The 18,574-nt window shown below is 49.3% G+C and overlaps 1 protein-coding gene across 3 annotated transcripts in view; it reads right to left on the bottom strand.

Annotated features, from left to right (window-relative positions):
- Positions 1 to 349: 349 nt before the first annotated feature.
- Galnt16 (polypeptide N-acetylgalactosaminyltransferase 16) overlaps positions 350 to 18,574 on the bottom strand; it is an 85,428-nt gene continuing 67,203 nt past the window's right edge. For all 3 annotated transcript variants that reach the window (NM_001361700.1, NM_001361701.1, NM_001081421.2), the window contains 6 exons: positions 15,663 to 15,789; positions 13,561 to 13,653; positions 11,764 to 11,847; positions 7,026 to 7,167; positions 6,105 to 6,230; positions 350 to 2,553 (listed from right to left, as the gene is read on the bottom strand). In NM_001361700.1, coding sequence (NP_001348629.1) covers positions 2,416 to 2,553; positions 6,105 to 6,230; positions 7,026 to 7,167; positions 11,764 to 11,847; positions 13,561 to 13,653; positions 15,663 to 15,789 — 710 coding nt within the window. In that variant the 3' untranslated portion in view covers positions 350 to 2,415. The remainder of the gene's footprint in view (positions 2,554 to 6,104; positions 6,231 to 7,025; positions 7,168 to 11,763; positions 11,848 to 13,560; positions 13,654 to 15,662; positions 15,790 to 18,574) is intronic.

Here is an 18,574-nt window from a genome sequence, read left to right as displayed (position 1 = left end):
CTAGGGAAGAAAAAAAAAGAACTGTTTAAAGGCAAGCATGGTGGGATAGCCATATCTATTCTGAGGAGCCCTTGAATTTCTGTTTCTAAGCAGCAACAGGGCCTGTGTGATTAAGCAAGGAACTTGGGCTCAGTCTGATATTCTGCTTCCTAAGGTCCAGCATACCCTAGTAGCAAGGCCACCTCCTGGCTCCCTACAGAACTCCCCCGCCCCCCCGTTCCCCCAAGATCCAGGAGAGGATTCATTTTGAGCATGCTCTGTTTCATTCACTTGTACAGGATACAGACCTGACTCCCAGGCAGTAGAAGCTAGTTGAATGCTTGCAAAGTCTGAAATAAAGGCATCAGCCTATGTGGACATGTAAGAAGTGGTTTTATTCCAGGTGTGTTTCATAAAGACAATGTCCTCCAGGACAGCTTAGTGGCACATGCTTTGGCCAAGAAGAAAAGCAAACACAGAGTTGGACTGAGTCCCCGCACGGGACAGCTGCCAAGTGCTGAGCCGGGTCTGACCACAGGAAATGGGGAGAGGCCCCCATCAAGGCTCTCTGAGTAGCTGTCCTTACATTCACAGAGAGAAGCCCAGGTTCCTAGCCCCAAAGTCCACGTTGGGACAGGGCCCAAGCCTCTAGAGAAAAGCCTCTGCCTTAGCCCCAATGCTGTCCTGGACTTTGGCAGGACTCTTCCCAGAGGGTCACAGGATCCAAGGCCAGGTCTGTAAATAGCAGTGTGTATATATATAAGACATCGTAACAAGGTGGGCGAAGCTTAGTCACCGAGGTGAGGGGCCCCTGGGCTGAACCCAGGGGTGCAGACGTATTTGGCACAGAACAGCTGAGAGGATGCTGGTGAGAGCCAGAGGTGCAGGGAAACTGCTGGAGTACCCGCCAGAGTGGGCACTACAAACCCAGGACTTGGTTTCTAACACCTGGTGATGTACAGGCTGGGCCCAGCAGAGAGGGAGATTCGGGGCAGAGCCCCAGATAGCTAGCTGGTAGTGCTAATCCAGCGCAAAGGATCAGAGGCTTTGAAAAACCACGAAGCAGGGAAAATCCAGGCTCAACCCCCACCTATGTAATTGCACATGTACATACACATGCAATTTACTAGAGATTTCTCAACCTTCTCAAGTGTGTTGATTCCCTGTGAATATCTGGCTGCCTGGTTTATGAAAGACTGGGTGCTCCTGGGATAGGACTGGCCTTCTTAGGCAGACTTGCTTTGGGATAGAGACCCCAAGAATTTTGGGCTCTTTTACCCAAGAGCCATTGTGTAAGCCAATGGTGAGGAAAAGGACGGGATTCCAGGATGATACCAACCTATAGTCTCCGTGTTCTCAGTATCGGGAGAGGAGAGAGCAGGTTATTCTGTACACAGACAGGAGCCACTAGCCAGCTTCGAAACCCACTACAACCACTGGCCTTTGGTGAAGGGATTTAGCGCGGTGTTTTGACCTGGGTGACTCAGTCTCTACTGACTAGGAATGGTTATACTCCAGGAAAGGGGTCCAATTCTGACTAGCCACCTTGCCCCACAATGCAATGTTTACAGAGGCAAAGAACCTGAAAAAGTAGGAGTCCAAAACAGTTAGCAAAGATAAGGGTATTTCAGGGTGTATGACCAGTTAGTGGGGACACGCCCAAGTGTGAGGTCTTGGCGTGACATATGGCTAAGCGGAAGTGGAAATTATTCTACTTAATAAATTATACCCCAGATCCCTCTCCAGTTTCTTGCTAAGACTGTGGTCACCTAGGGGCTGCAGACATATGTTGGGCTTGGGACCTGGGGCTGGCAAAGCAGCAACAGGGTGATGATGTCCTGAAAAGAGACCTTGGTTTTCTGGCACTTCACAGTTGGCTGCTTCTCTATCCACGTTCTTCTGTGAATCTCCATCCTCTGCTCCCAGGCTGCATCCCTCCCTCGCTCACCCAGTGGCCGGAGCTTCTCAACCCTTCCTCTTCTCTAGCTGCCTTGCTTTCAGCCTCTTCACACACGATGCCACCTGTCCTCTTGTGTTGACTTTAGGCTAGCCCCGTGACCCAACTGGCCCCTTTGGTAGGTTTTGGTCCTCGTCCCTCTTAGGCAACAAGGGGAAGGCCCACACATCACTGTCTGGAGCCCAAAAAGGGCCAAGGGAGAAGACAAAGGGCCAGGAGCAGCTGCCAAGTCTCTGCCCAGGACAGCTGCATACTAACCATCTCCTCTCCCAGGGCAAGACTTGGGTGGCACAGAGGGCATGAAGCATGCCCCTGCACCCTGCCTGAACTAGCTTTGGAGAAATGCGTGGTAGGGGTGTGTACTGATGATCCGGTCGAAATGTGAGGAGATGGGAAACAGCCCGCTTGACACTCCCCCACCCTAACCCCTTCCAGTCCCCAAGTCTCATGCAGAAGGTACAGGAGGCTGGGGGCTACCATCATGTGTGTGGCAGCAGCTGCCATTGCTGGGCCTGGGCATCTGTCTGACATTTGCTGGTCACCAGCTGGGCAGGCTTTGTCTCCAGGCAGAGGCCGCTGACTGAATGCTGGATGAAAGATCCTTTCCTTCTCCATTTCTGGGTGGAAGGGAGAGAGGAAAGGAAGAAGAAAATGGTTTGAAAATAACAACATATGAGCTGGGGCTGGAGCTCTGTGGTACAGTGCTTACCCGACATGCACAAGGCTACACTCCATGCCCAGTTCAGGACTAAGAAGTAGTTTGTACCTTCATTTCATGAGCGTGCACACAAAACCACATACACCTACAACACACAGTGCTCGTTTGTTTATTTATTTGTGTGGGTGTGGGTGTGCGTGCTCGCGTGCTCAAGCGTGCATTTCCTACACGTGTGTGAGCATGTGCCTTCATGGAGGCCAGATGTTGATGTCAGTGTCTTCCTGTATAACTTTCTCTTATTTTTTGATACAGGGCCTCACTAACCACGGAGCTCATCAACTCAGCAAGACTGGCTGGCTAGCAAGCTGCAGGGATCCTCATATGTCCTGCTCCCCAGTGCTGAGATCCCAGGCTGTGCCTGGCCTCTTATGTGGGTGCTGGGGAATCCACACTGAGGTCCTCGGGATCACACAGCAAGCACTTCAACAGTGCTGCAGTCATCTCCCCAGCCCTCATCCCCCTTCATTGAAAACAGACTGTGTCCCTCTCTGGGTGCTCACTTCTGTGGTATGGGACAACTTACTACATAGATCAAAGGAAACAACACTCCCAGGGGCTGTGTCCAACCTGGAGCTGTTATTTTAAATCCCACCTTCGCTGTCACATAAAACACATCTCCAGTTTTTCTATGGACACTAGGCTCAGTTTCTATCAGATGGCTGGGCTGGGGCGCCCCCTGCTCTCTGCTCTCATCCATCAGCTCCTGGACTTGACTTTCCTCACCTAGCAGCTCCCCCACCAGTTCCCTGCAGAGACCGAGTTAGTGACCCGTGGCCTAGGGGAATCTTTGCTTTATAAGAACAAAGCTTTCTTCTTCCTGTAGCCCTCCATGCCTGATCTGACTTGCAATCAAGAGTCCCAGTACCTACACCCTCAAGTGGAAGTGGCCACCACCTTTAGAGTCATGTAGTGGGCTGGGGGTGGGAAACTGGAGTCCCCCTATGTCGGAGTCACAAAGGGGATCTTAGAATTTTCTTCTCCCAAGCTTGACAAGGTAAGGGGGGAAGCTGTTTCCATAGAACATTTCAGAAAGGCCTGGATAGAGGATGGTGTGTTATACGGGATATGGAGAAGAGATGTAAGGCAGAGGCCTGCGTTTGCAGAAGACCGAATAGCAGCAGACATCAATGTTCTGTTTCTTGCCTATTTTCCTTCCCTGCAGCCACATCCCTTTTTACCTTCCTATGAGGCGACAGAGCTCATGACCATGAGACTGGAGCCTGCAGAGCTCCGAGAGAGATTGTCTGTGTTCTCACTGTGCAGCTAAGGGACAGAGATAAGCTGCACTCAACTGTGGAGACGGTGTTATTTAAAATTTGGCTTAGTTTCCACAGGCACACCTGCATCTCCAGTTTCTATTTGGATACCGGACTGTTCTTACAGCCTCTCATGTTTGACTCCATTGGCTAAACCTCCAACAAAATGTCAAACCAGGCTCTCCCTTCCCTTTTTGCACATGATCTGTGCATTCCTTGGCATGGGAAGCAATGAGCAAATGAATAACCCACTGGTAGAAATCTTACTTCCACCAGAACTTCTAGGCAGCCTTTCTCACCGGCTCTCCCAGCCACTCTGAGGCTGTGCAGATGTCACACATGTTCAGGCATCTCCTATGCCCGGTCTCAGCATCTGCATCCTCTGGTCAAGCAGCAGCCCATTATTATTTTTTTTTTCTGTTTTTCAAGACAGGGTTTCTCTGTGTAGCCCTGGTTGTCCTGGAACTCACTCTGTAGACCAGGCTGGCCTCAAACTCAAAAATCTGCCTGCCTCTGCCTCCCAAGTGCTGGGATTAAAGGCATGCGCCACCATGCCCGGCGCAGCAGCCCATTATTGTATGAGCGAGGAACCTGGGGAATGGCTGGACTAGAGCCTGCTGACTTCATCGCACCCTGTCTAACTCTCAGGAGCTTCATGGACACGTGAAGCCTAACTGGCCTGGGTTGGAATCAAGGCCAATTAGAGACCAGAAAGGAAAGCCAAGAATCCAGAATGGACTGACAGTCGGGGAACTGTTCATCTGTCCTCCATGGTGGTGAGAGGTGTGGCATCCAGGGTGCTGGGGGTCGGGGGGATGACTAGCCAGGCTTGGAGGAACATAACACATGCAGCCTGAGGACACATGGATCCTGGGGAATCGGGTTGTCAGGATTGGCAGCAAGGGTCTCTATGGTCCACAGGGTGCTTTTATAGAGAAGTATTTGAATGAGCTGCCTGGGAAGATACCAGAAAGCTCTGACTTCATCATAGAGGTGTTTGTGGGCTCAAGGCTTTCCTCTCAGGAAGGGTTTGAGGCTCCAGCCAAAGGGCAGACTGCACCTGCCTGGCTGCAGAACAGGGCAGAGGTCAAGCTATATCTCTTTGGCTGAAAGCTAGCAGAAGTGGCCAGGAAGCCCAGTAAGTGGCTATAATGTTCTTCCCTGTCACCCTGGCCCCCATTCTCATACTCAAAGGCTGGAAGGAGAGAACCTGGCTGTTTTTCCAGAACAGAATAACAAACTGCCACTCAACCCTAAAGAAAGAATTGACCCAAACAAACAGCAGAGGCGTGGGTGGAAGCCCTGTAGGCCCAGGCTGAGAGCCAGGCCCCTCCTCACCCTTTGTTGGACTGTAAGCAGGCTGTGTCACCAGCAGGGTGGAGAGGCGGCTGCAGCGGCCTGGGCCTTGGATCCCATGCTCTGGGGAACAAGGAGCCCCTTTAACCAGGAAGAGTGCAGCAGCAAAGAGAAGGGCTAACTCCGGCAATCTAGTACTTAGTGCTCTGTCACTGGCTGCTTTGCGCTGGGGGCAAGTGACAACATTTCTCGGAGCATTAGCCTTTCCTTCCACAAGTAACCCTGAACTGTTTCCTAGGAACCATCTGAGGCTAGTCATGTGAGCTTGCAAATCACTGTCTCTGGACCTCAGATTCCCAGTGAGCCAGTAGCCAAGAAATTCTTACTAAGTTCTGGCTTAAGTCTGTGGGCTCAGGAGTCACACTGAGCCCAGATTTAAATCCTAGCTCCTTCTGCTCTTTCTAGCTGTGGGAGCTGAAAGCCTATGTGAAGGAAGCCATGGCTCACTCACTGGACAATAGGGCTCGTTGAGAACTATCTTACCAGGCAGCTGGAGGAGGAGGCAGCTAAAGGATGATTGTGGATGTGAGCGGGCTAGCACAGTCTGGGCATCCAAGCTAGTTCTTATTTGAGCTTTGTAGTTGTCATCAAAGGTTGGACGAGCAGCGTTAGCAAGACAAATGGTTCCTGCCCCCAGACTGGCAGAACTAATGTTAAACAAACACTTAGCTGCAGCGTCTGCTCTGCTGGGCCTAGATGATGCCAGAGGCTCCTCAGATTCTCAACCGAGAGGCTGATCTTCGAGCACATGCCTCAAGCTGGGACTCCCCTGTCAGGGCATAACTGCTCAGTGTCCCTTGGAGCTGTTGTTCATCTGTGCCTGGTCGTGGAGGCTTACCTGCTTGCCTTCTTTAGGGTTACACGTTTGCAGTATGACTGGGGATCCAGGGGAAGACATTAAGGTGGAGGTGGCAGCCAGGCATTTCCCCTGCTGCTGGATAAGGTGATCGCTAAATAACCATGCCTGCAAGACAAGGAAAGGACAGCTCTGGGTGGACAGATATGGGTAGACAGGTGATTAGGCAAAGAGATTCAGGACTTTTTTTCAAACTTTTTTTTTTTTGTTTTGTTTTGTTTTTCGAGACAGGGTTTCTCTGTATAGCTCTGGCTGTCCTAGAACTCACTCTGTAGACCAGGCTGGCCTCGAACTCAGAAATCAGCCTGCCTCTGCCTCCCAAGTGCTGGGATTAAAGGCGTGCGCCACCACTGCCCAGCCTTTTTCAAACTTTTTACAAATAACTGTAGAAGCTAAAGGAGAGTATTCACTGTACAGCTTCCATTTTGCTTTATGTTAGAAACTGTTCTCAGCCAAATATTAAGATAAAGAAACTCAGCTGGTGCTAACCAGAGGGGAGTTAAGGAGGCCCCAAGGGATGCTGGAGAGAGGGAAGAAGGAAGAATACAGGACCTAGCTGGGTCCATGATGGGGTTTCCCCAATCTGCTCTAGAGCTGATACAGGTGTGGCACTCATGCATTAGCTATGTACACAGAGTCTTAGAGACCTGCAGACCATCACACACATTCAAACTATATTCCAGCACAGAACTGGGCACCATTTCTTCCTTTAGAAGAGGAAGTGAGGGACCCAGCGCTGGAAAGGAATGGGCATTCAGCAGGAGCAAAATGTGGGGAGCCCTGGGAAGGTTGATTTATGGATGGTGTAGAAAGCGAGGAGGAAAATGAGCAGAGAGAAGCCCTAACCCCATTCGTGGCCAACGCTCTCAGATTCCATCCTGCTCTTAGCCCTAAACAGCTTACCTGGGCTGGTGGTGGGCTCTTGGCTGACCCTCTGCATATCCCCATTCCAAGCAGGAGGTCACCAGCTGTGTTCTGGCCTTGGGATTCTAAGCAGTTAACTCCTTGCTTAATGACACCAGGGAGCACTTCCTTCACGGGGACACTGAGGAGAAAGGTGACATCAGGCTGCTTTTCTCTCTCCTCTTGCTTACCCACCCCTTCCTCCAGAGGGAGTCACTGAGGTCTCCAGGACTGGCAGTCTGGGGAGGTGGGGGTGGGGTATGGGGAGCAGGGTTGTAAGAGGCAGAAACAGCCTCAGTCCTAGAAGGTTCTTATGGGAGACCTGAGACACAAGGGACCCTGAAGAGATACTCAGGCCTAACTCATGGACTCTTCAGCCTGGAAGTGGACACCTGGGAGTTTAAAGGTGACTTTACCACCCGATTTCAAAATACCAGTGAGGGGATGACTTTGGAGCAGCTAACTGAAAATGTATAACCATGCAAACATGTTCAGTCTCACTGTGATGAAAGAATGTGTGTTAGAGAGCAATTATTTGTTTCTCTTATATCTGTATGTGTGAGAGAGTGTGTATGTGTGTTTTAAACAATGCCCAGTGTTGGCAATACCTATGAGACTTACTCTACCAGCGAGAGCATGAACTAGCTCAGCTTTGGGAGAGAACATTGTGGAATTAAGCACCAGAGCCCTTAACGTATGCATGTCTTTGACTGAAGAGTGCCCGTGTAAGGAACTTAATGAAAAATAAGCCCGTTGTATTAAAAGATATTCATACCAAAAAGCATTGGGAATATCTGCTTACTCAGCAGCTGGCATGGGCTAGATACATGCACAGGAAAGAAACCCTGTACCCATTACAAAATGACTGTGAGAGAAAACCAGCCAGCACTCAGCCTGCTGCCGAGGGAGGCTTCAAGCTATCACATTATTAAAATATTTCATGTGCCAGTAAAAGGCTTAAGCACACGCACACAGGTGCACACACAGTGATAACCTCTGGGCAGTGAACCTAGGCAGGCTACCATCTGCAGCTGACACAGGCTTGTATGTCTAGTTTGGGGAGGCCCATGAATTAATCATCCATCACACACTATGTGGAAACCAGGAGTACTCAGTATATGACCCTGGGCCTGATGCTTCTTGCTCCCTAATGCCTCTGTTAGAGAGAGCCTGGGCCGTGGGAGGGGCCGTGTCTGCCATTCCTTGATGTGGACAGCCTTGCAGGATCTCAGCCAAAGCAGGTCTTCCCCAGGCTGTTTGAGAAACCATGGAACCCCAGTACTGATTTGCTCTCAGGGAGCTGCAGAGAGCTCCCTTTACTCCCTGTCACACACCCTGGTGGTGGCACCCACCACTTAGACTTCCCTTCAGAACCAGACCTTATCGCACAGGTCCAGAGCAGGGGTGGCCGCTGTTATCAGACACATCCCATCTGATCCTCACAGAGGAGGAGTGACTGCTGCTTTTAAAAATGAGGGGTCTGGCAAGATGGCTCAGTGGGTAAAGATACTTGCTGCTAAGCCCGACAACTTGAGTTCAATCCCAGGGACCCACGTGGTAGAAGGGGAGAACTGAGTTCTATGATTTGTCCACACAAGCATCCAAGTCCCCACCAATTAATTAAAATCTTTTTTAAAGGCCTAAGATGGCTCTATTGATGAACATGCAACAGAGACCTGAGTTCAGATGCCAGCATGCATGTAGAACCAGGTATGGCCACTTGTAGGTGCAGTGCAGAGTGGGCAGAGACAGGCAGCTTCTCACTCTGCTAGCCAGCCAATCTAGTCAACTGGTGAACCCCAAGTTCAGTTAAGAGACCCTGTCTCAAGAGAGATGGTGGGTCATAACAGCAGAAAACATCCAGCTCTGGCCTTTTGCTTCCCACATACTCGCGTGCACGCATACGCACGCACACTCTAAGGTTATGGGGCAAAACCTGAGTCCAGCATCTCTGAGATCAGGCCCTCTGAGCCAGGGATCCAGGAACACTCACCATCTGTCCTGAGGGGCAGTTGCACTCCTTACTGTTCACCCCGTTTCTTGTGTTGCTTTCTCTGCCTCTATGACCCCTGGAAGGAGCTGAGTTTGTAACTCCTATGAGGAAAAGCTTCAAGGTCCCTGAGTGCTGGTTTCCCTCTCTGCATGAACCAAGCTGCCTTCTGGGACCTCTGAGAATTGTGCTCCAGGGAAATGCTTCGAGCGGCACGGGGTTATTCTGATTTCACCCTATGTTCTTCTTGCCAGCTCATCAGCTGCCAGAGGTGAGAGGGCACTGTCCCTGTGGGGGCTCTGCCCAGTGGTGCTTGTGGAAGGAACACATGTTGGGCAGTAATGCCAAGAGCATAGGCACCTCTGCTCTATGTCCCTGGGACAGCAGTTCTAGATGCCCAGATGGCAAGCCCCTTCGTGTTCCTCAGTTGCCTGGCAGAGCCAACCAAGCTGTTTATGTGTGCTCCTCTGTGTCTGCCCCTGTTTCCCCCAGTGACTCTCCTCTAAGCAGGGCAACCATTAGACCTCACAATGCCTTCATAGAAATAGCACCCACTATTGCCATACCATGCCGACTAGAAGGTTGTTACAACATACTATTTTGGTTAGAATGATTCCTGACATCTGCTTGAAGTTATTGTAATGAGTCTACAATGGCCACTATGTGACTAGCACCCTATAATGGTGCGATGTAGTCTGCATTGCTGGTTGGGACAGTCCTAATAAAAGTGATGAACTAGCAGGCCAGCTGAAGCTAGGCCTAGACTCAGAGCAGCTCTGTGGCAGGATTGCAGGCTGGCTCAGCAAAGTGGACGCTCTTTTAGCCTTCTCAGACTTTGTGGTGACCACCCGAGTCATGTGATCTACAAGGATCCTCTATGCGGAGGGCCTTTGAGGTGACTCTGGCCTATCTCTAGCCCCTCCCACTTTGACCTGGAGCTGAGCCAGCTAGATAGGAAGAAGCCACAGAACCTACAGCAGGAGCCACATTCTTCTGACTTAACAAAGCACAGTTAACATGCTGCCCTATCTTGGGGTGGATTCAGGTTTGGGTTCGAGCACTTCTTTTACTGGGGTGGAGGTCTGGGGTGTGGAAAGGGGTGTGGGTGTAGTTCTATCTCCCCAGAATCCCTAGCCACAGGCTCCTCAGCTCCACTAGCTGGCCCAGTGTCCAAAGTGCCATCCAAATGTAGGAACCTCAACAGTAGTTAAGACATGGCTACTCTCAATCCCTTGGTGTCTCAGATGTGCACACGAACAAGTGTGGGCTCCTCATCCTTTGGGACGTGGCATACTTACTGCATTCTCATGAATCAATGTGCTACACCTCTCAATTAGGGGCCAGAGGGACTGAAGCTACTTGGCTGCCAACTTGCTTCCAAGGAGGCTGGTGTAGCTTGGATTGTTCTTCAGGAATTTCTTAGAAATTCCCAGCAGTTGTTTTAGGCTTGCTGCTTTTCAGGCAGGCTGCATTTGGAACTTTGAGTTATAGTATCTGGGTTCAGCATCTAGCTGTTTTCCAGGACTTGGCTGCAACCTAACAATGGGAACTTTCCAGGCATTGCATATACCCTCGGAGGACAGAGGTTCCCTGTCCTTGCAGAACCTGTAGGCTGTGAGGGTAGAGTATCTCAGAAAGCCATGACAGCACCCTTGAGAGAAAGAAACAACAGGGGAAGGAGCGTCTCCCCGGCTGCCTGTTCCACGGGACGGAGGCTAACTCCACACACTCCCAGGTCTTGCTCACTAGAGTTTATTCTCTCAAAAATGTTCTTTTAAAAGGTGTTTACTCAGTGTCTATTTTGTGATAGCTACTATTCTAGGGACCAGAGGAGAGCCAAGGACAAAATGGGCAATGGTTTCTTGACTTCTGCCTTGGGGAACTTCTAGGCACGAGCAGAAGATGACATCAAATTAGCCAGCTAGTGTGTGGGGTGTGTGTGTATGTGTGTGTGTAGTGTGTGTGTGTGTGTAAGAGAGAGAGAGAGAGAGAGAGAGATGCTGATGTGGGCTTCAGAGCAATGCCAGGGAAGAATGCCACTGTCAATTTAGTGTTTAGACAACGTGTCCCCGAGAAGGGGACAAATGAGTCCAAATCTAAAGAAGGTGGGGAAATGAGCCATGTGACCAAGACTCCAGAAAAGATTTAGAATCAGGAAGTAGGGACCTCGGTGGCCCACCTGTCACAATCATGGTCCTGTCTTTCCTCTCTCTGTCCCCTTTCAGAGCACATGGCCCATACAGCCACAAGCCTCATTTGCATTTTGCTTCCTCTTCACTAGAGCAAACATTTTCCTGTGCATTTTTGGTCTCTGTGATTACATACTAATGAATGCATAGTATTTGTTTAAATGGATGCATAATATTTGTTTAAATGGATGCATCCACTGGGCCGGTCTAAGCAGCAACTGCATCTCATTTTCTGCAGCAGGGTCTGTGGTCAACAACTCTGTGCTCTGATGGCTTTATCTCCTCAGGATGAGTTTTCAGCGGAGAGCGAGAACAGGGTCAAAGGGGAGGAGAGCAGAGTGGCCTCAGCTGCATAATGCACTGTTGTCTTCCTTTGGAGACAATATCTATTCCTTGCCGAGGAGGCAGTCTGGTAAAAATGCAGCAGCCACATCACGCCTAACCGATAACTCTCAGCAATGCCTCCTCTCAGAGGGAAGAAGAAGACTGGCAGCTGGAGGGTCCAGCCTCGGGGTACGGCAGGTCACTGGTCCCCACCCTGGAAGGGGGCCGCACTCACGTGAGCTCGGGATAGACGTTCTCCAGGTACCAGCGGAAGGACTTACAGTCCATCTTCTTCCTCTGCTCGATCCGCGTGGCCACACTGAAGGGAAAGACAAAGCTGGGAAAAGATGTGGAGAGGCAGACCCCAGGGGGACCACAGAGGGAGACTGGTCCCCTGTCCACATGTCTCAGGTAGTCCACACTAACATCCGACCTGAACACTCGGTTCTATATCTCCTCTGTCTTCTTGGTTCCTCCTTGAGCTCACAGGACCACACCTCACCCTCAGCCTCTTACTCCCCGAGTCCCCGTTAGCAATGTACAAAGTGCCCTCATCTTTTTGCAGAGGATTTCATCATCGTCCAGTTTAGGAGACAGGGTCTAATGAGAAGGGAGAGCCATGGACATCTCTCAGGAGTCTGGCAGGTTGCAACCTTCTGATGTGCTGTTACGACGGGCGCTTGAATCTCACTCTCCTCAGCTTCATCTGAGGACCTTCGTAGCCTGAGTAAACTCGGCCTCACCTGCTCACCAGGGGGATTTTGTGAAGGTCAAAAGGGGATATGGAGACATGGAGGAGACATGGAGAGTGGGGCCTCAGGAAATATTAAGTACTTAGTGGCTCACCTTTTTCTTTTTAAGGATAGAAATAAATAAATAAATGGGGGTGTAGTGGCTATTCCTGGTTGTTAGCTTGACTCTATTTGGAATGAACTACAATCCAGAATTGGAAGGCTCACCAGTGACCCTTATCTGGAGGCTGGGAGATAGAAGTTTCTGATCTGGATCTTGGTATGGAGATCTTGAGGCATAGTGGCTATGGATTCCAGAAGATTAAATCTCTGAGTTCAAGGTCATCTGGGATTAAGGGTGTGGTGGAACACACCTTTAATCTGGGCTACACCTTCTGCTGGAGACAATATGAGGACATTGGAAGAAGAGAGTCTCGCTCTTTGCTCCCTTGCCTGCTTGCCGTGTGGGATTAAGTAACTGCTAGATCCTTGGACTTCTACTCACAGCTACTACTGAACCATTGTTGGGAATTGGGCTGCCAACTGTAAGTCATCAATAAATTCCTTTACTATATAGAGACTATCAATAAGTTCTGTGACTCTAGAGAACCCTAACTAATACAGGGGGAATGATTCATTTATAACTGATCACTAACAATGCTTTCACACTACAAAAGTAACACAGAGCTCAGCATACCTTTCATCCCACGGACACACAGGTGGGTGCACATCTACACACACATACACCATGAAATGAGCCTCATAAAACAATACTTTCTCCAGATTGCAATCAACCCCGATTTTCTAGTCTGCTTGGCACAAAATTCATCTATCGTTTCCGTCTCATCTTCTTCTTTAATGCTGATTCACTAAATTGATTTCATAATCCATCTGCACTTTCAAAACGCTTAACTAGACAACGATCATCTCAGGCCATGACTGGAAAATAGGATGTCAGATCACAGGTCTGGACGGGTATGGAGGCAAACCTGCATAGTCCTCTGCAGACAACCCTGTCATAACGACCCCCTCGGGTGATGTTCTTCCTGAGGGTAGCTTTGAATGGGCTACACTTTCAACTTTCATGGGGAAACCTCTCTTCTTATCCATCTCCACGACGTATGAAGGACCAGGGTCTTGTCCACGAATCACTCTCCCTCCCGGAGCCCAGAGGAGCCAGAAGAGCCAGGACTCAGTTACTAGGGAGACTGAGAGGTTGTCCAGTGTGCGTCTACTTCATACTTCCCCGGCTGTGCAAACATGGGTAGGGGGAGACAGACAGGAGAGTTGGTGGGACCCACCTGCCAAAGGCCTTCCCGATGGCTGAGGGCCGGGCCTCATAATAATACTGTTTGTACTCGTCCATCCACACCTCTGCCGTTCGCTTTGTATTCCTAAGAGCAGAGAAAGGGTAAAAGCACGTTATCAGACAAGGGGACAGTCAAGGTGGGTCAGCGTGAGTTCCTTTTTGTAAAAGGTTTTATTTACTTCTTTTATGTATATGAGCACACTGCAGCTCTCTTCAGACACACCAGAAGAGGGCATCAGACCCCATTACAGAGGGTTGTGAGCCACCAAGTGGTTGCTGGGAATTAAACTCGGGACCACTGGAAGAGCAGTCAGTGCTCCTAACCTCTGAGCCATCTCTCCAGCCCCCAGTGTGAGTTCTTACAGCTTTTTAAATGTGGTGCTGGGGGCTTAACCCATAGCCCCATGTCTGCCAGGCAGGCACTCTGCCGCTGAGCTCAAGCCATAGAGCTCTTTTCTTTTTATTGCGATTTGGTCTCAATAAGCTCAATAGGTTTGTCTTAAACTCACTCTGTAGACCTCGAAAGCCTTTGAAACTTCAATCCTCCTACCTTAGCCTTCGAAGTAGCTGGGACTACAGGCCTGTACTATCAGGCCTGGCTGATTGTTGATTAACAAGAAGAAAAAGAAGATGATCTCCATCCATGTGGTAGAGAGCAACAAGAATCCCAGGTTTACAGGCAAAACAATACTGGCTCGGTGTAAACTGAATCCGTCTGGTCTGTCCAGAGGGTGATCTGTCAGGACCCATGACAGGCTCTCCGCTCAAAGGAATCTGTTCTATTGAAAGACCTGTTATGTGGACAAAAGGGACACATGCAAGACTAGCTGCCTAACAAAACACTGGCAGCAAAATAAGTGCCCTTCAGTGGGAAAATATTTCTATGCAATGGAGAGTGAGACAGCCTTGGGAAAAAAGACAGTGGCTAGTGATGCTGATGAAGATGGACGGCTGTGATACAGAGTCAAAGAACCACACTGGAAGGGCACATGACAGAGCCACGCCCCTGAAGATGCATATGACGACAACCTTCCAAGGCAAACATGTGGGTCTCTACACACAAACTTTACACATGATAATGTATCTAAAGTCTAACATGGTAGACCAGCAACCTACTAAGAGCAGATATGCAATACCTGCTTCTGAAAAGACGAATGGGCAAATGGGAGAGAGAAAGAATGAAGATGGCTTTCCCTTTCTTCTTGAATACCATGAAGAGTTATTATCATAAATATGTTATGTAAATATCATCTGTGTGTAAAAATTGGTATTGGTTCTGCCTGTGTATCTGCAGTAACTCTATATGACTTTTACTATAAAAATGGGGTATAAGGGGGCTAGACAGATGGCTTGTTGCTGTTTTAGAGGGCTTGGGTTCAGTTTCCAGCACCCATATGGTGGCTCATAACTATTTGTAACTCCAGTTCCAAGAGATCCTGGCACCTTCATCTGGCCTCCTCAAGCCTCAGGAATGCTCATGGCATCCATCCCTAAATAAATCTTTTTTTGTTTCTTTAAATGGGTTGGGAGAAATCAGACAAAACTTAGATCATTCATTAGTTAGATGTGGAAAGCACTGGTCCAACCTACACAAACCAGCATGGCTAGGTGAGGGGAAGACATGACCTTAGCAGGGCAGGCCCCACCACCACCACACACAACAACTCCATCAGGACCATGGATCATGGGATGGTCTTCCAGGACACTGCTTACTCTCCTATGAGACCAAGTGGCCTCCGTGGCTGGGAATATCCATGGTTGGGTACCAGGCCAAGTCAATGTGGAGGCATTGGCAGCCAATGCCAACAACTGAGGTTCAAGGAATAAGAACAGCAATATACTAGTCACTTGGCCATTTGTCTGAGACTTGTGGAGAAAGGAATTCAAGACAAGAGAGACCTAGGGACAATGCTCCAAGTTTATCCTCTGCCCTCAGAAATGCCCAGAGTATCAGACATGGGGTTGGCAAATGGAAAAACTGAGCCTGAGATACAGGTTTGCAACCCAGAGGCATGGTGAGTAAGTAATTAGCTGGGGGTGTCTAGAGTGAGGAGAATGCCATGCTTCCCCAGGGTGTTTCCCACGGGGACCTACCTGATATAGGTGAGGGCATTGCCCTCGGGGAAGTTGTAGGGATGCCGCTTCCTGAAGACATGGCCCACTCGGCTGCAGGGCACAATCTCCAAGCTGCCACCACACATCCATACCCTGAAGGAGAGTTCTGCAGGAGAAGAAGAAGAAGAGAGATCCCTCCAGGTGATGGTGGGAAGGAGCGAAGGGGATAGACTTCTTTCTCTTTGGGGTCTCCATGAAAGTACATGCTGGGGTGTGAGCTCTTGTGCTAGGTAAAATGGGTGTTTCCTTGCATAAGCTCATCCCATGCACACATACATACATGTGCATATACATCACTCACTTACACACACACACACACACACACACACACACACACACACACACACACCACACACCCCTATATACCCCATACCTATATACCATTGCTATGTTATATATGTTAGTGAGGTCACCTTATCTCATTCAGCCCGTATGGTCTTGCTTTGTCTGGTCTGGTACTTGCTATGCAGCCTATAGTGCAGGCTGGCTTTAAAGTCTCAGCAATCCTTCTGCTTCAGCACGGGTTCTCGGATTACCGCATGTGTCACTTGTCTCGTTTTATTTGAGATGGGGGTCTATGTTGCTCAAGCTGGTTTTGAACTCCTGAACTCAAGTGATCCTCCCACCTCACCCTCCCCAGTACTGAAATAAAGGGGACACATCATTGATCCCACTTCTGGGTTTTGTTTGTTTTGTTTGTTTGGTTGGTTGTTGGTTGGTTTTTCGAGACAGGGTTTCTCTGAAGCCCTGGCTATCCTGGAACTCACTTTGTAGACCAGGCTGGCCTCGAACTCAGAAATCCGCCTGCCTCTGCCTCTCAAGTGCTGGGATTAAAGGCGTGTGCCACCCGCCCAGCGTTTGTTTTGTTTTAAGCCTCTCCAAGATCACTGAACTACAAAGTTGCAACATTGCAATACAAAGTTCATACTTTGTCTAGCAAGCCACACACATCAGTTTTCTTTCTTTCTCTGACTTAAGTATGTGCTTGTGAAGTATGCATGTATTGTGCATCTGTGTGAGCACAGTAGGTGTGTGTGTGTGTGTGTGTGTGTGTGTGTGTGTGTGTGTGTGTGTATCTGTGCGTGTGTGTTCATGGGGCCAGAGGTTAATGTCAGGGGTCTTCCCCTGTTTGCTTTCCATCTTCCTCACTGAGGCAGGGGTTCTAGCTGATACAGCTATCCTGGCTAGCCAGCTGGTTCCAAGGGTCTCCATGTTTTAAAGGTTGAGATTACGTGTGAGCCACCACAACCACTTGGCATTTCTATGGGGTTTTGGTGATTTGAACTCTGCTCCTCACAGATGCATGGCAAGCACTTTGAGCACTCCCCAGCCCAAGCCACACTTGAGTAAAACTCTTTAGTTCATTTGGCAAATGCTAACTGAGCATCTCTTATGTGCTGTGCACTCTTCTAGATTCTCGTTGGGGGTGGGGGTAAAATTCATAAGAGTGGGAAACAAGAACTCCAAGTCAACAAGATTGTGTGAGGAAAATGTACCACATGGGGAGTGATAAGTGCGAGGGAGAAAACGCAGGGGCGGAGAGGGACAGTGGGGTTGGGGGCGTGGGGTTACATTTTTAATTAGGATGACTGAAGAGTTTTTCTTTTATTATTTTATTTTGTATGTGTATGGGTATTTTGTTTGCATGCATGTCTGTGTGCCAGATGCATGCCTGATGCTGGAAGAGTCTAGAAGATAGTGGTAGATCATCTGGAACTGGAGTCACAGACAGTTATGAGCTGCCATGTGGATGCTGGGAATCAAATCCCGGTCCTCTGGAAGGGTAGTCAGTGTTCTTAACCACCGAGCCATCACTCTAGGCCTTGATTTGAAAATTTTTTTCAGTCTGGAGAGATGGCTCAGTGGTTAAGAGCACTGACTGCTCTTCTGAAGGTTCTGAGTTCAAATCCTGGCAACCATATGGTGGCTTACAACCATCCGTAATGACATCTGATGCCCTCTGGTGTGTCTGAAGACAGCTACGGTGTACTTACATAAAATAATAAATAAGTTTAAAAAAAAAGAAATAAAAATTTTTCAACTGCAAAGGGGACACTAGAGCAGAGAGCAGAAGCTGGCAAAGATCTGAAACAGGTCATGAAACTCTCAAGGAAAGAAGTTTCTAGAGGGGTACAAACCTAGAGGGACAGGCATAGCCTGTGAGCAACCAAGGCCTGCTGAATGAGTCAGGGCCTGAGAAATGGGAGACAAGACTGGAGTGAGTGTACTGGCTTCCGTGAAGAACCTAGGAGCTGACAACAGAGCTCTGGCTGTTGCTGTGAAGGATGGGAGAGTCCTTGCAGAGTCTGAGCAGAGGAAGAAACTCTAAGGTGACCCTCAAGGTTTGGGTATCTACCAGTCCCATTCCTAGTGGCCTCCTGTTTGTGGATGTCTCAGGGGACACAGGAGCATGGTTCAGTTTGGGTGGCTCCTGTCTTTCAACCAAGGAATAAAAGGCTCAAAGCCATAAGAGACAGGAGTCTCAGGGCTCAAAATTGGCTCAGCACCTGACCCGGTGAGGGCCATAGCCAGCCTAGACACTTCTTTGAGTTTCTTCTGAGGAACGGAAGCCTAGCCAGAATCTCTCTCAGCTCTGTCTTTCAAGTTCCCCAGCCCGCGAGCCCTTGCCTCAGGCAGAGTTTGAAGTGAGCTATTTGATCATTCACTGGATTCTCTGTCAGTTCCCAGCCTGTTTAAAAAAAAGAGAAAGAGAAAGAGAGAAATATCTGCCTGCAGGAAGGCTAGGCCCTTTCCAGCCTGCTGGGCCCACCTCAGCTTCACAGGAAAACTATTTTGCCAAAGCTGCCTTCAGGCTGAGACCAGGACACAAAGCAGGTCACTGGGACTCCAGACACAAGAAATGAGGTGTTGATGCAAGGGTCACGGTGCCC

This window comes from Mus musculus, chromosome 12, assembly GCF_000001635.26.
Source record: "Mus musculus strain C57BL/6J chromosome 12, GRCm38.p6 C57BL/6J".
In the NCBI taxonomy this organism is placed as follows: Eukaryota; Metazoa; Chordata; class Mammalia; order Rodentia; family Muridae; genus Mus; species Mus musculus.
This window is presented reverse-complemented; position numbering and strand designations above follow the sequence as displayed.